This window comes from Aphanomyces astaci (genome assembly GCF_000520075.1).
Source record: "Aphanomyces astaci strain APO3 unplaced genomic scaffold supercont1.31, whole genome shotgun sequence".
NCBI classification, from domain to species: domain Eukaryota; phylum Oomycota; class Saprolegniomycetes; order Saprolegniales; family Verrucalvaceae; genus Aphanomyces; species Aphanomyces astaci.
The window spans coordinates 379,140-394,549 of NW_009798294.1; the positions used below are offsets into that span (position 1 = coordinate 379,140).

Sequence of the window (15,410 nt, forward strand, 5' to 3'; positions counted from 1 at the left end):
GCAGCAGTGGACACATAGCCGACCTCGTTCGCGTAGATCAACGCATCATGACAGTGCAGTACTGTATTGGCAAAAAGACATTCGACTACACTAGCTTTCGTGCCTTCGCAGCCCACGTGCATGAAGGAGGCTACGACAATGTCTATCACGGCCACCCCAGGAACCGGCAACTACCGGGTAACGCTAGTACGACCTACAGTGTCACCAACGTTGTTCACATTGTCAAACAATCGGCTACGAGAAGGGAGACCTAGGAACATCCATTTGTGATAGCGTTACAACGGTTCCACTGGCGAACCCAAGGCTCATGAAAGGATGTAAGTCGATTTAGCGCATCCATGGCCGTTAATTACACGGGAATGTCGTGGACTCAGCCCTTAGCTCGACAGGAAGGGAGTCATGAGCCTCTTAACGTCGCAGCCAGCCTCCATATACACACATGGCATCGCCCTTTCGGCATGCACCTGTTTGAAATGTGTATCCAGAGAACTATAAAGTGCAGGTCCCGCTTAAGTTCGATTTGATTGTCACATCAATATCTATGCAACCACAGTATCCCTACTTACGGTAGTAATAAATTTAGATATGCGCTGGATCGTGGCTGTCTTGGTGCTTGCTGTCGTGGCGGAGGCAGTGCTCACGCCTCCAAAACACGATGCCGTGGCTGCTGTTCAAGGTTTGATCTCCCGCCGTCTCGGTGCATCCTACCTTCCTCAGGTACACTCGTTGTGCCGTCACCATGAGGCTAACCCCGTCTCAGTTTGAGTTTGGCGTGTTGGCCGCGTCCTCGACGGGTCTGGACGTCGCACATGTATCTTCGAAAGGTGGAAAGGTATTCCTCGAAGGTTCCAGTGCCACTGCCATGGCGTACGGGCTACAAGCGTACGCCACTACTCCCACTCCATGATAATCAATCTACTGCCGATACCACCCCGTTCCTCAAACGTGTTGTCTTATCTCTGCCGCTGGCATATTGTAGGTACTTGCGCCAGGTTGTCCACACATCCACGGACTGGGAAGACCACGCCCTCCACCTCCCTCCGTCACTGCCGCTCCCGCCCGCACCCATTCTCCTGCAGAAGCAGTCTCCATACACGTACTACCAGAACGTGTGCACCGCCAGCTATTCCCACTGGGCGTGGTCTTGGGAAAGATGGGAAAAGCACCTCGACTGGATGGCGTTGCAAGGTATCTTTTGTGAAAATAAACCTTGTTTTCATACATTTTAATAAAGTACCTCAGTAGAATTACAAAAGGATATCTTTAAACTTCGTGAAAACAATGATTATATTTCACAAACTGCAAAGTAAGCATCCGTGTATTGTGCTTTCGAGTGAAATTTCGTGTTGTGGTGTGGTTTCTCATTGGAATTTAAATCGATTTGATTGGCTACTTCAGATGAGCTCAAAATTATTAGCCAATCAAAACCAATTTCTCAATGAAATTCAACCAATCAGATCGATTGTGGATCGGTTCCGTCGGCGCGATTCGATTGCACCCCCTCCCCAAATTTGTATCAAATCGACAATATATGATGCAAAAACTATTTATATTTGGATTTTGTGTCCGAAGGGGTGTAGTATCCTCGTCTATCGACTATTAATACTACTAGTACTACTAGACCAGTTCCCATGGGGAATCAAGCATGCGTACTAGCGGTCTCATGGTAGTATGTACTGCTCATCGTAGGCATCAACATGCCGCTAGCGTTCACAGGCCAAGAAAAGGTTTGGCAGGCGACGTTTGCCAAGTTTAACGTGACGTCGCTCGACGACTTTTTTGCTGGCGCGGCGTTTCTGGCGTGGGGTCGGATGGGAAATATCCAGGGAAGTTGGGTGCGGGGACCGCTGCCGCAGTCGTTTATCGACGCCCAGTTTGCATTGCAGGGAAAAATCCTCGCGAGAATGCAATCGTTTGGGATGATGCCCGCACTACCCGCGTTTGCAGGGCACATTCCGACGTCGCTGGTGCCGTTGTATCCCCACGCCAAAGTCGTACAGAGTGATGCGTGGGCGGGATTCCGCGCCCCGTACACCCAGGTGCATCTCTTGGACCCCACCGACCCATTGTTTGTCCGGATTGGCGCTGCGTTCCTGCAAACGTACCAGGATTTGTATGGGTTCACGGCCCATGTGTACCAGACCGACACGTACAACGAAATGGACCCACGCGAGGCGTCGCCGGCGTATCTAGGTGCAGCCTCCTCGGCGGTGCTCCGTAGTATGCAGGTATGTCTATATATGTATACAAACTCGTTGAGTATGACGTGGCAGTCTGTGATGGCATTGAACGGAATGACTATATCTAGTAACATTGAACTGCATGTTGCAAGTCCTTCTCTACAAAAAGAAGACGAACAGAATGACTATGATGCTGTAGTGACATTGAAGTATACGACGCTTCTGTAGTGACATTGAACTCATAGACTATTATTCTATAGTAACATTGAACTGAATGACTATGACGTGGCAGTCGGTGTGGTGCCAGTGAACTGTATGATAATACATAGCAGTCTGGGGTGACTTCATGAGTATGACGTGGCAGTCTGTGGTGACATATCAGAGGTAACAATGCCCTTGATTGGGTGGTATTGCAATGGTGTTGCAGTCTGTAGAGTGACATTGAAGTGAAAACCGACGATTCTATAGTGACATTCAAGGAAACGACTGTGACGTGGCAGTCTGTGGTGATAATACCCGTTGTAGATGGTGGACAAGGACGCGGTGTGGCTGATGCAGGGCTGGTTGTTTTCGTTTTCTCGATTTTGGACGTTGTCGCGCATGGAGTCGTACTTGTCACGTCTCCCGTACGAGTCGCTAATCGTGTTGGATTTGTATGCCGAAGTGTCCCCGCAATGGGAAAAATCCCAAGAGTTTTTCCACCACCAGTGGATTTACTGCGTGTTGCACAACTTTGGCGGGAGTTTGGGCATGCGTGGGGACCTCGACACGATCGCGACGGGTCCGGTCGTGGCGAGGGAAAAATCCCACTCGTTGGTCGGCGTGGGGCTGACGATGGAGGGAATTTTCCAAAACTACATCGTGTACGACCTCGCATTGTCCATGGCGTGGGCAAACTCCCAAGTCAACGTCACCGAGTACGTTCGATCGTTTGCCGTCGGTCGGTATATTTCCCAATCTTCGACGACCCACCACTACTTGGAACGTGCGTGGAACGTTCTTGAAACGTCCGTCTACGCTGTCCGCCATGCTTACGGCGGCGTCACCAAGGATATTGTGTGTCTGCGGCCTCGGTGGTACCTCATTCAGGCCAGCTTTATGCCCACAGAGCTTAGCCACGACTATGAACGGGTGCTAGAGGCGTGGACACTGCTACTTCAAGCTGCAGCTTCGTCCCCATCGTTACAATATGACGATAGATTCACACACGATCTTGTGGATGTCACTCGGCAAGCCATGAGCGACGGACTCGTCCAGATTTATCAACATATTCAAAACATGTTTGAACAACGACAAGTGCCTCTGTCCGAGGTAACCGCCGTACCTTGAGATGTATATATATATATATATATATAGTGAGCTTGTGACCCAAACATGTGGTGACGTTTCAGTCATTCTTTTTCACCAAGTATGTAGTGGCGTTCGAATACCGTTTGATCCAATTGATACAACCTTGAACGAACTATACTATTTTTATACTATATATATATACTGTATCGGAACCAATATTTAGTATTTCGAAATAATAATTGTTGTAGTCATTCAAACGATTTGGTTGACACGATTTCCAGTGATTGCGAACTTTCAGAAAAAAGGAGGCCCTCGAACCTCTTGTTTTTAGTTTTTTGGCAAAAAAGTGGTCTTTGGCAGAATTCTCCAAATTATGGATCCGAGAATCAATGTTTTGCTGCAATTTTTTGTTCGAAATTGCCAAAATATTCACGATTATTTTTTTGGTCACACTAATTTTTTGATATCTTATTAGCTGACGGCCAAAACCGCCGACCTTCTCGACCGCATGACTGACCTGGACTTGTTGTTGAATACGAATCAAGACTTTATGCTGGGCCCGTGGCTCCGTGACGCCCGATCATTGGCTGGAGAGGACGGCGATGACGTGGCAGCGGCATATTTCGAGTACGAAGCGCGCAATCAAATCACTCGATGGGGCGACAACAACAGAAACGCGCTGTCTGACTACGCCGGCAAAGAATGGGGCGGGCTCGTGGGGTCGTACTATATACCTCGGTGGCGGCTCTGGGTGGCGGTAATAATAATTCCCAACACATATATATATCTATCAATATTTTTGCATACATAATATATGCAGCAGGGGCTTTCAAATAAAAATATATACTAGTATTTATTGCGAATAAATATAGTATTTTATGTATTTGAAAGCCCCTCGATTTCTTCTTGAATATGATATTGTACTTGGTGGTGGGACGGATCGGTGGTGATAGCAAAGTGATTTGAGCTTTTTGTGATAGTTTTGGTGATAGGAATTACTCCGGGCGTATGCAGGCCAAGTCGAGATGGACATGGAAGGGTTGAATGGTCAGATTGAAGAGTTCGAGGTGACGTGGCAGCTGCTACGTGATGCATTCCCCACCACCGCCCAAGGAAGCGCAGTGACCGTGTCCAGACACTTGTATAAGAAATACACTCACTCGGATGCTCCAGCAGTCAAAACAAGTCGACCAGAGCTCAGCTCCGTCCTCTGCTTGTTGGAATGCTTGTGGTGAGAATAACCCAGTTACTAATAGTAGTAGTATTCTAGTGCCTCTAGTACATCCTAACTACTAGTAGTAGTACGTTGACTAGTAGTATGCGTGGGGCTACATAAATTAGTGTGTAGTGTATATTCTAAACTGGAGTGACATGGAGAATGAATCGACACTATCAAATTCGTATACAAAAATTGAGCCAACATCCGATTGCAGGAAACCATCATCAACGCCAAATTAGTGTATGATTGAAATTAGTGTGATACCAATCACACAGGATACCTTTTTACATACAAAATTCAGTACAGAGAATAGATGGATAGATTTGGCAAATGTCAAGTCCGGGTGACCAATCGAAAGAGCAGCACCAAATCGGCAGAGAATCGATCGACCAATCAAAACCAAGAGCACTAATCAAGTGTCCAATCATGTCACTCTTCGACCAAATCAACACCGAATTAGTGTGTGATGGAAATTAGTGTGATACTAGATGAATCTTTGCATACAAAAGTCAGAACAAAGAATCGATCGATAGATGTGGCAAAGAATCATCACCAAAGTCACCCAAATTTTGGGCAAAAGAACAAGAATTGATACTATTAATAGTACTATTAATAGCTCAAAAAATACCCCCATCCCTCCACATCGTCTGGACCAGCATGTTGCTGCTTGTAATACCTTGTGGTTGGTGTATACACTGTAGTACAGTATGTGAAGTACTTTTCGTTTAAATACTCGTGAGACTACTACTTCTGTAGTTAACCGTGCAAGCTAACGAACGAACTAGTAGTATGTACTACCTCCTACATCCACTGCTTCCACCCTTTAACGTACGCCATGGTGGCCAGCAGCACGGACACGAGCACAATCCACCACAGCTTGTACCCGTTGAGAACCCCATCCTCCCACTCCAGCTCGGGCATGGTGCCTTTGAAGTTCATCCCGTAGATGCCCGTGAGGAATGTGCCGGGTAAGAAGCAAGCGGCTACGACTGTGATGTAGTACATCACGTCCTCCTGCTGCTTGGCGCGGGCCTGCTTGTCGTCGTCCACGAGCGTCGCGAGCAGCAGCTGGTGGTCCCGCAGATCAGTCGACATTTGCCTCAAGTGATCCTTGACATCGCGCAAGTAATTTTTCACTTCGCCCTAATCATTATATTATATCCATCCCGATTCCGGAATGGTATATATATCACTTTGGACATTACGAGATGATATATATATCACTTTTGACAACGAGATGTCCACTTTGCACACATTTGCTTGCGGGAAATAATCCAAAACAAGCCCAAAAAAGGCAATCTCACGTTAATAAATTATTCACCCAAAGTGCAAAAATCCAAACACCGATACTATTGTTTATATTCTAAACTGGAGCGACGACATGGAGAATGTATCGACACCAACATAAATGGACACATGAATACTCGGCAGAACAATTGAGCCAATCAGATGGCAGGAAACAACGATCCTCATCGTTAAATTCGTGTATGCATTCAATTAGTGTGATACTAATCGACACGTTTTTACATACAAAACTCAGGATAAGCAATCGATCGATCGATTTGGCAAAGAATCCGCACAAATGTCAGCCACATTTTGGGTAAAAGGATCATATCGCCAACCAACCAACCAGTACACAACAACGTAGGCGGCTTACGCGGTTAAATTGGTCGTGGGGGGTCAAGTGATCTGTGACAAGGTCTAGAAGTGGACGGATGATCTTATCCATCGCGATGAGCTGCTTCTTGGTACGCGCGAGTCTCGCCGGGTCAAACGCGGTCTGTTGCAGCCGCACGAGTTTGCCGAGCATATTGAGCGTGGGCTCGCACACTTCGACGAGGGGGAGCATCTCATCCACGACAGCATTGAGAATCGACACAACCAGGAACGCCGCCGAGTGATTGCGGACTTTGGAGTATGGCTTGGTCATGGTTTGATCAACCACCAACTCCCAGAGGCGAAACGCGGACGGGTCGATCGTGTCGACGTCCTCCTGCACACTCACGACGTGGTCGTTGCTTACAAACACGCAAAGTTGCTGTGGCGGCCGGAGCAACGTGTCGAGCGCATCCAATGTCGTTGTCAACGCGGCCGCTTTTGATTGGCCAGGACGCGCGGAACCATAGATCGCGTGGGGGGGTTTATGTGGTTGTGGATATGCGACAGCGTTCGGGTGGTTCTCCGTCGCAGCCTCCTTCAACTTCTTCGCTGTCGCAGCCTTTCGATGGGCGGCTAACACGTTCTCCACGACCTGTAGCTTGTCTGGGCTTAGAGCTCGTAACACGGGCACCACCTATATGAGACAATGATGTTTGTAGTAGTACTAGTAGTAGTTGTTGGTCAAGGTACTAAACAGGAGGTGACTAGTGCTACTACTGCTGCTGCCTTCGTACCAAGAACGAATGGTCGTCGTAGTGCTCGAACTTGCACCTGAGTTTGTCGTTTTGGTTCAAACAGTCTTCTAAAGCCAACGGGTGAAGCTGATATTTGATGGCCAGTCGGCGCAAGTTGAGGTCGTCGTCTGTTCGCTGGAACCCCGCCAAGTGCACCCATCGCACCGTGGCCCACTGCGGCTTGGCCGAGACCATGAACGACTGCAGCTTCGTCACGGGGTCCACAGCGCGGAGGCTCGTGGGCGAGTAGTCCACCACGCGCAGCACATGCCGCTTGGCGTCGACTTGGAGCGGGGTTGCCACGTCCGGCTTGAACAGATGCGCCTGCTTGATCATCTGGACGACCGCGATAAACTCGTCGACGCTCACGAGTCCGTCGCCGTTCGTGTCGACCTTGGCCACAAACTCGTCAAAGTTGCCGTCGCGGGGCACGCTGATGCCTAACGCCGACAGACCGCGCTGGAACTCGACGTACGTGACCGTGTCTTTGCCTACGGATTGCTCAGCAACGGAGTCAGACGTGGTGGAGCAACTCAAAGATGTACCGTTGGGACTGAAGTGGTGAAACAACCGACGCAGACGACCGGTTGTGACGTCGTAGAACGGATCCAGCAGCACGCGGATGTCCTCCTTCTTCTCGGCCTGCTCGGCATCGCCGAATTCCGAGCCCACGGCCAGCGACGACCGTCTCCGCATGGGGTTGTTGCGTGCCATGTTGAGCGCATCGCCCTTGGTCACCTGGGAGAAGTCCCATTCCATGTTCTGCGCGTCGTGCATGCTGAAGTGAGGTAGCGCGGATGTATGGATCCAAGCTTCAGACCCGTTGTGGTGCGCTTCGTGTGCGTGGATATGGGACAATGGTAGTGGCGCTGGCGGCAGTGACCCGAGCAAAGGGTCACACGACTCGTCGACGCTTTCGATGCGATCCATGGGTGCTTGCTTCTGTGAATCGCGGCGGCGGGTGTGGTGATACGGATGGTCTGCTGCAACACGCCAGTTCGCAGTAATTGGAGTATGTAAGCATTCAAATAGTGACAATATAAGGCAAATTAAACAATACGGATACTCACAAACAAGGTCCCATATTAAAGTACGCTTGGAAATGCATATTTCTTTGAATATATTAATGTGACAAAGCCCCTATTTTCCCAACGTTTGGAATCAAACCCCGCTGCAATTGATGAGTTTGAACACAAAAGTGAAGGTGAATAATCCCAAGCCATTCAATCACGCATGCTATTCACACTGCAAATGCACTCGTTTACTAGTCATGCAACATGTGCACGCAAGTAGTAAAGGTCCCTTGATGCCTTGTCTGCATACCAAAACTATCACATGCAAACTCTTCAAGATTTCGTCAAACAGTATGTACTAGTCTATTTTAACGTCATCTCTCCCGCCCTATACTTTGACTTTGAAAGTTGTTCCGGTATAAAAGATGATGGCGTCCCTCCTGTGTACGACCAAGGCATACAGCATATCCTACATAGTAAAATGACACGTTAGTATGACGTTCATACCTACGACCAACATTCGACGACCGGATTTGGTCGTGGCCAACGTTTCACTTGACACTTGTATTGCATGAGTTGCAAACGACACTCCACTTTCAAGGAACGATCGATCATGTCCAACAGTAGCAGAAGCCACCACGACGACGTGGGACCCGTGGGCGGCGCATCATATGCGGCCCTGGAGACTCCATCCACGTCCACCGCCGTGGATGATGCCGCCGTATCCCATGTCACGGCCACACCAGCACTGCCGAGCATTGAGCCGTCCAGCGGGGTGGTGCGTATCTCGATCGACCCAATTCCTGTAGAAGCATGGGTGCCCACGGGCAAGTTGCCGCGTTTCACGTTCGAAGACGCCCAGCGCTTGGAATGGGACTACTCCAACTTGACCAACCGCGACGTCCACCGCAAACCGAGCACGCTCTCCATGTCGGCGCGGTCCGTGTCCAAGAACAACGCGGCCTCGCACCGCATCAGCTCCGAGTTTGGCGACGGCGAGCGCGAAGCCAAGGAGGACATTGGCGTGCTCTTGGATCCGTTCTATGACGTTACGAGTGGGCGGCTGCGTCGGTTGTTTCAGCACTTTTGCCCCAAGGGTAGGTACTACTAGTGCTACTTCGTCGTCGTCCCAACCTCGTTCCATTACCGTCCATGTCCTCGTACCTCATCTCGCTCCACTAGGCAAGGACGCCGTGAGCTACGACGAGTTCTACAACGGTCTCTTGGCACTTGGCATCACCGTGCCGGCCGGCGTGAGCTTTCGTGACATCGTGCGCAAAATCGACTCGAACGGTGACAACTCGATCAGCGTCGACGAGTTCATCCATGCAGTTCAGATGATCAAGCAAGCCCACCTGTTCAAGCCAGAACACACGCAGGCTGAGTATGACCACGTACTGCGCGTGGTGGACTACTCGCCCACCAACCTACATGCTGTGGACCCCGTAACGAAGCTGCAATCGTTCATGTTCTCGGCCAAGCCGCAGTGGGCCAAGGTGCGATGGGTGCACTTGGCGGGGTTCCAGCGAACGGACGACCTCAACTTGCGCCGACTGGCCATCAAATATCAGCTTCACCCGTTGGCTTTAGAAGACTGTTTGAACCAAAACGACAAAATCCGGTGCAAGTTTGAGCACTACGAGGACCATTCATTCTTGGTACACCAATGATCACATGTTTGAAATGTCCATCATATATTGCCCTATTCCTGACATTTGGATGTAAACACGTGCAATGTCACACTAATTTCAGTCACATACGATACTAATGCGATTTTGAAAGACATTTGATTGGTCACTTGATTCGAGATCTGGATTTTGATTGGTCGTATATCGAATATTGTCTGCCGATTTGTGAGTTATTCTGCTCAGTCAATGTTGACCAATTTCGAATCGACTTGACAATATATATATGTTTATATATGTTTCTTGTGGATTCGGTACAGATTTCCAGATCGAATCACGAATCAACGCTATTGGTTAATCCATTTTTGAGTGGATTTGATTGGCTCTTACAGAAAGAAGGACAAGGATACTCAACCAATCAGATAGATTAGTTTGACATATTGATTACTTCAAAGTACATCACTGACATATCTGTCATCAGATCGTACCAGTATTGCGACCGCTCCACACAGACAAGGCGCGCCACATCGAAGCATGTATCGCCGATCATCGCCGCGAAGTCTTCAACAAGCGGCAGGCTGCCCTCCTCAAGGATGACATGCTCAAGCCCCCAGTGGCAGCGACCAGAGAGACGCTGACCGCCAAACTCAACGAGCTCAAGGTCATGATGCGGGAGCCGCAGCAGTTGTGCGTCTTTCAAACCAACGACGGAAACGTGCTGAGTGTGCAGGAAGATGTCGACATGGAGGGCGGGAGTTCGTCAGCAACGGCTGCATTTCCGTTGTGGGGCTTGGTGTTTGACCACAACATGGCCAAATCGTACAGCAAGTTGCGCAGCCACGACGAAAACTTCCTCGTCGTGTCGCTCTTGAACGCCGTCGTGGAGGAGATCATGCCCCTCGTCGAAGTGTTCGAGGCAAAATTCGACCTCCAGGGCCAACTGCTGCGGTTGGAAGGCACAAAGTTCGACACGAAGCGCTTCAGTCGCGCCAAGAAGCAGCTGATTGCGATTGAAAAGATCGTCCGACCACTGCTAGACTTGGTGCAAGACCAGTTGCTCGACCAGGACGAATTCAACCACGTACGTACGCTGCTTAGCAATGGCAGGTGTATTTTATGTCGATTGTACGAACTTTGCGTGGTCGTGGTGGGTTTATTGTGGTGGCATGTATGTCGTCCGTACGAACTTTGTGTGGTGGGTTTATTGTGGTGTATATGTCGTCTGTACGAACTTTTTTGTGGTGGTTTTACTGATGTATATGTCATATATGTACGAACTTGATTGGTGGTCGTGGTGGGTACTTGTGATTACATGACAGAATGGATGGCTGAGAGAATATTGCTATTTTCATATTATACCCGTACTGGATACTAGCCACCCCACAATATAACGCTCGGCTGTATGTGGGTTGTTTTGCTTTGTATGTAGGGCGAAGTGAAAAATTACTTGCGCGATGTAAAGGACCACTTGAAGCAAATGGCGGCCGAGTTGCGCGAACATCAGCAGACGCTGGCGGCGTTGATCGACGAGGAGAAGCGCATCAGCGCCAAGGCCCAGGCCGACGTCATGTACGCCATGTCAGTCATCGCCGCCTGCTTCCTTCCAGGGACGTTCATGACAGGGATCTATGGCATGAACTTTGACCACATGCCAGAACTGACGTGGGAATACGGGTACATCGTGTGGTGGGTCGTTCTGCTCACGGTGGTGTCGACCCTGCTGTCGTTTATGAAGTTTGTCAAGGGATGGATCTAATAGCTTGTTGTCTGCTGTTGCCACGTCATCGATTGATTCACAGCGATTAGGTTTCGATCCTGTCAATATGTAATTCCTATTCAACACATTATTCTCGATCATAGTATAAGTGTGGTGTACATATGTACACTGCTCCCTCACGATCTAGGGGAACCCAAAACGCGTACAAGTAGGAGCAATCATGTCGTTAATGTACTGTTGAGATTAGTATTACTACTACGTACTGTACTAGTAGTACTTATTGTCGATTTGATACAAATTTGGGAAGGGGGTGCAATCAAATCGCGCCGACCAAACCGATCCACAATCGATCTGATTGGTTGAATTTCATTGAGAAATTGGTTTTGATTGGCTAATAATTTTGAGCACATCTGATGTACCCAATCAAATCGATTTTACAGTAAATTCCAACGAGAAACCACGCCACAACACGAAATTTTACTCGAAAGCACAATATTATTACTGCTATTAATACACAAATGGCCGCTGTCAGGCTACTACTTTGCAAGATCTACAGACATGCTGGGTTTGCGATACTGTACAGTGCTGGCATGGATATAATTAATATACACATACACACTTGAGACTTATTCGAAATTAGAACGAGTGTCGCTTGGGCTGTTTACGCTTGAGTTTTGTGTGTGCGTTTTCGCCTGGCATTGTAGACGCAGCAGCGAGATCCCCACGACTTACCTAGTACATGCGCAGCCATTCAGACTACCTGCCCCTTGGGTCTCCCTCGGACAAGCCGCCGCCTTCGTCGTCTGATGGGGCCAAGAACCACCAGAACCCGCGGGTGTTCTGCCCCGTGGCGGTACCCCTGACCAACAAAAAGTCGGCGGGGGCGGCCGAAGTGTGGGAGCCAGCCAAGCTCGTGCCCCAGCTCACGGTAGACGAGGCGCAGCACTTGGAGTGGAATTACGGCCACGTCCTGACAAGACATCGGTCGTTGGGTGGGGGCACCTCTCCGGAGTCGCCTTCTACCCGCAACCACAACGATGACAACGACCATGACAACGGCGATGACGAAGCAGAAGAAGAGCTCAAGGTGCTGCTCGATCCGTACTACGACGTCACGTCGGGGCGGTTGCGCCGCATGTACCAGCACTTTAACCCCCACGGTACCCCCACCAGTCTATATATATTGAGATGCGTAGTTGCTGTGCACCGATGTCAGTCACACAACGTTGGTGTCAAGTAGGGGGGGCGGGGGTAACATACGAAGCATTCGAAAAGGGGCTGTTTGCGTTGGGCATCACGCCGCCCCCAGGGATGGACTTTGGCCAGTTCACTCGGAAAGTCGACTCGAACGGCGACGGCACGGTGAGCTTGGCCGAGTTCGTCGCCGTCGTCCAGATGATCAAGCAAGCGCACCTGTTCAAACCGGACCAGAGCCAGCAAGACAACGGCAACCATGACATGGTCACGTGTCTTCGCGTGGTCGACTACTCGCCAACCCACGTCCGTGCCGTCGACCCGGTCCGGCACCTCCAGGGATTCATGTTCTCTGCCAAACCGGACTGGGCCAGCGTTCGATGGGTCCATCTTGGTGGGTTCAAGCGCATGGACGACCTGAACGTCCGCCGACTAGCCATCAAGTACCAGCTGCATCCACTGGCCGTGGAGGACTGTTTGAGTGCCGACGACAAGATCCGGTGCAAGTATGAACACTACGACGACCACTCGTTTCTCGTACGTCCAACTTTATATATATATCATTTTTCTTGAAAGGGAATACTCTCGATAACTACTCAAACCGACGATACGTATAAATCGGGGGATATTTCAATGGCCACGATTGAATGCAATATATATGCGGTGTAGATTGTGCCCGTGCTGCGACCACTGGACGGCCTGAAACGAGCTCACATGGAAGCGTGCATCAACGAGCGGCGCCGCGCCCTCTTCAACAAGGACCGAACGCTGCGCAAAGGGGGTGCCCTCAAGCCAGAGGACGACTTCTTTAACGACCGCAAATTTGTGGCGGCGCCTCGCGCTTCGTCCATGATGTCGTTCTTCAAGGCCACAGTGTTCACCAAGCCCGTCGCTTCGCCCTACAAGCCGATCGGCAAAGGGCCCCCCACGTCCCCGTCGTCTCGCCACCGCAAGCGCACCGAGATCGAAGCCAAGCTCGACGCGCTGCACGTGCTGATGCGTCATCCGCAGCAGCTGTGTGTTTTCGTGTCCAAAGACAAGAGCCATGTGCTGAGTGTTCAAGAAGAAGAAACCGACAACGCTTTACCGTCGTCGCCAAAGCCATTGTGGCACTTTGTGTTTGAGCGCAACTTGACCAAATCGTACTCAAAGTTGCGCAACCACGACGCGTCGTTCCTGGTCGTGTCCATCTTGGCCGCGACGGTGGATGAGATGATGCCATTGGTCGCCGTCTTTGAAGCCACGTTGAAAATGCTCGGGAAACTGCTCCGTCTCGACGGCATCCAGTTCAACGCGAAGCGCCTGGCACGAGCTAAGAAACACTTGATCGGCATTGAAAAGATCGTGCGGCCCATGCTCGACTTGGTGCAAGACCAATTGCTCGACCAGGACGAATTCAGCCACGTACGTACCTTCTTTGTTGTCGTGTGTACGATCTTTGAATGGGTGGTGGTTGGTTGGTTGTGGTGGTGGCGGTGTGTTTTAAAAACTAAATCAAATGTTTATATATAATAAAAATAATATCTCAAGAAAATACGATTATAATTTCTTTGACTTGATTTTCTTATACTAGTACTTTGAATTGATTTTTTAAATTTAAACCCAAGGATATGTTTGAACTTGTTTACTTGGGCGAAGATTTGAATGGATGGCTGAGAACGACCGACATGATTTTGTGGTTTCACTGTACCAGATCCTGTATACACAAACGGATATGTGTTTGTGTGCAGGGCGAAGTGAAAAACTACCTGCGGGACGTGATGGACCACCTCAAACAAATGGCAGTGGACATCCGCGACCACCACCAAACGCTGGCGGCGTTGGTGGAGGAAGACAAGCAGCTCCGCGCGCAGCACCAGACTGACGTGATGTACGCCATGTCGGTGGTCGCCGCGTGCTTCCTTCCAGGGACGTTTATGACGGGGATCTACGGCATGAACTTTGAAAACATCCCCGAGCTCAAGTTGGAATACGGGTACTACGTGTGGTGGGTCGTGCTCTGTGTGATCGTCATCACGCTCATGTTTTACCTCAAAGTCATCAAAAAATGGATCTAGCCCCCCCGAGCACACCGTGAAATCGACGGCATGTCGTTCGTAGCTCATATACACCCCCCCAGAAATAATACAATCAAATGCTACTGAATGCTGTTTATATTCATTCGCTCATCCCTGCCATAACCATGGTGACAGTCCTCGTCCTCTATATCGAGAAATGCTCATGGAAGAAGTTTGGGCTAATTGGCTTGACCACTTGCTTGTTCACAAGAGGCAGTTCACACTAACGTTATACAAAGATCATCAGTCTGATTTAGGACAAATTTAAATAAATCCTCGTAATAAAAATGATTTTGCAGCAAAACTTGAGGTGAAACGTGGAGGTAATTTGTACTATTAATAAATAGTATATAGTAAGTACAACGACAGCACGTCAATGTGAACGTTTGTGGGCCTTGCTTGAGAGAGCTTGATACATGTCGATATGTACGTACAGAGTTACTGTACTCCGTTGGAAGGATGCGATATTAGAGACATTTAGCAAACCCGTAATTTGAAATTACCGAAATCAAGCGGAATTTGGCTCAAATATACGAAATCGCATGACCATTCCGTATATTTGAGCTTCAAATTACCGAAATGTCTAAGCCAATCAAAATACATCAAAATGCAATGGGTGGTGGATTGTGCTTGCTGGACGTAATAGATGAACTGTTCATACATTTACTTCGAAGTCACTCCAATGGTTGACCCACAACCTCGACCACCAGCCAAGTACGTTG

General features: G+C 49.3%; 4 protein-coding genes across 8 annotated transcripts in view; 3 read left to right on the forward strand and 1 right to left on the reverse strand.

Annotated features, from left to right (window-relative positions):
* The first annotated feature begins 565 nt into the window (after positions 1–565).
* On the forward strand, positions 566–4,787 carry H257_10995 (hypothetical protein). 3 transcript variants are annotated; one of them, XM_009837762.1, is made up of 7 exons: positions 566–717; positions 761–882; positions 980–1,188; positions 1,690–2,228; positions 2,706–3,491; positions 3,946–4,227; positions 4,463–4,787. In XM_009837762.1, the coding sequence occupies exons 1-7, from the start codon at positions 586–588 to the stop codon at positions 4,703–4,705; spliced, it is 2,313 nt and encodes a 770-aa protein (XP_009836064.1). In that variant the 5' UTR covers positions 566–585; the 3' UTR covers positions 4,706–4,787. The 3 variants fall into 3 exon arrangements, with proteins under 3 accessions (XP_009836064.1, XP_009836066.1, XP_009836065.1); XM_009837764.1 differs by having other exon boundaries at positions 761–832; positions 4,463–4,705; XM_009837763.1 differs by having other exon boundaries at positions 761–1,188; positions 4,463–4,705.
* Positions 4,788–5,382: 595 nt separating this feature from the next.
* On the reverse strand, positions 5,383–8,050 carry H257_10996. Of its 2 annotated transcripts, XM_009837765.1 has the most exons (4): positions 7,628–8,050; positions 7,083–7,573; positions 6,347–6,982; positions 5,383–5,832 (listed from the first exon to the last, which is right to left on the reverse strand). In XM_009837765.1, exons 1-4 carry the CDS (start codon positions 8,010–8,012, stop codon positions 5,491–5,493), a joined length of 1,854 nt encoding a protein of 617 aa, XP_009836067.1. In that variant the 5' UTR covers positions 8,013–8,050; the 3' UTR covers positions 5,383–5,490. The 2 variants fall into 2 exon arrangements, with proteins under 2 accessions (XP_009836067.1, XP_009836068.1); XM_009837766.1 differs by lacking the exon at positions 5,383–5,832 and having other exon boundaries at positions 6,221–6,982.
* A 618-nt stretch (positions 8,051–8,668) lies between these two features.
* Positions 8,669–11,649, forward strand: H257_10997. 2 transcript variants are annotated; one of them, XM_009837767.1, is made up of 4 exons: positions 8,669–9,192; positions 9,278–9,753; positions 10,202–10,801; positions 11,150–11,649. In XM_009837767.1, the coding sequence occupies exons 1-4, from the start codon at positions 8,709–8,711 to the stop codon at positions 11,474–11,476; spliced, it is 1,887 nt and encodes a 628-aa protein (XP_009836069.1). In that variant the 5' UTR covers positions 8,669–8,708; the 3' UTR covers positions 11,477–11,649. The 2 variants fall into 2 exon arrangements, with proteins under 2 accessions (XP_009836069.1, XP_009836070.1); XM_009837768.1 differs by having other exon boundaries at positions 10,202–11,649.
* Positions 11,650–12,076: 427 nt separating this feature from the next.
* H257_10998 (hypothetical protein) overlaps positions 12,077–15,410 on the forward strand; it is a 4,220-nt gene continuing 886 nt past the window's right edge. Inside the window, exons 1-3 of the mRNA XM_009837769.1 lie at positions 12,077–12,597; positions 12,678–13,168; positions 13,301–14,035. Coding sequence (XP_009836071.1) covers positions 12,177–12,597; positions 12,678–13,168; positions 13,301–14,035 — 1,647 coding nt within the window. The 5' untranslated portion in view covers positions 12,077–12,176. The remainder of the gene's footprint in view (positions 12,598–12,677; positions 13,169–13,300; positions 14,036–15,410) is intronic.

Coding starts and splice junctions, on each gene's coding strand:
- H257_10995 (XM_009837762.1), top strand. CDS start 586: ATGCGCTGGATCGTGGCTGTCTTGGTGCTTGCTGTCGTGGCGGAGGCA. Junction 883..979: donor ATGGCGTACGGGCTACAAGC/GTACGCCACTAC, acceptor GGCATATTGTAG/GTACTTGCGCCAGGTTGTCC. Junction 3,492..3,945: donor GACAAGTGCCTCTGTCCGAG/GTAACCGCCGTA, acceptor ATATCTTATTAG/CTGACGGCCAAAACCGCCGA.
- H257_10996 (XM_009837765.1), bottom strand. CDS start 8,012: ATGGATCGCATCGAAAGCGTCGACGAGTCGTGTGACCCTTTGCTCGGG. Junction 7,574..7,627: donor TCACCACTTCAGTCCCAACG/GTACATCTTTGA, acceptor AGCAATCCGTAG/GCAAAGACACGGTCACGTAC. Junction 6,983..7,082: donor ACGACGACCATTCGTTCTTG/GTACGAAGGCAG, acceptor TGTCTCATATAG/GTGGTGCCCGTGTTACGAGC.
- H257_10997 (XM_009837767.1), top strand. CDS start 8,709: ATGTCCAACAGTAGCAGAAGCCACCACGACGACGTGGGACCCGTGGGC. Junction 9,193..9,277: donor TCAGCACTTTTGCCCCAAGG/GTAGGTACTACT, acceptor TCGCTCCACTAG/GCAAGGACGCCGTGAGCTAC. Junction 9,754..10,201: donor ACGAGGACCATTCATTCTTG/GTACACCAATGA, acceptor ATCTGTCATCAG/ATCGTACCAGTATTGCGACC.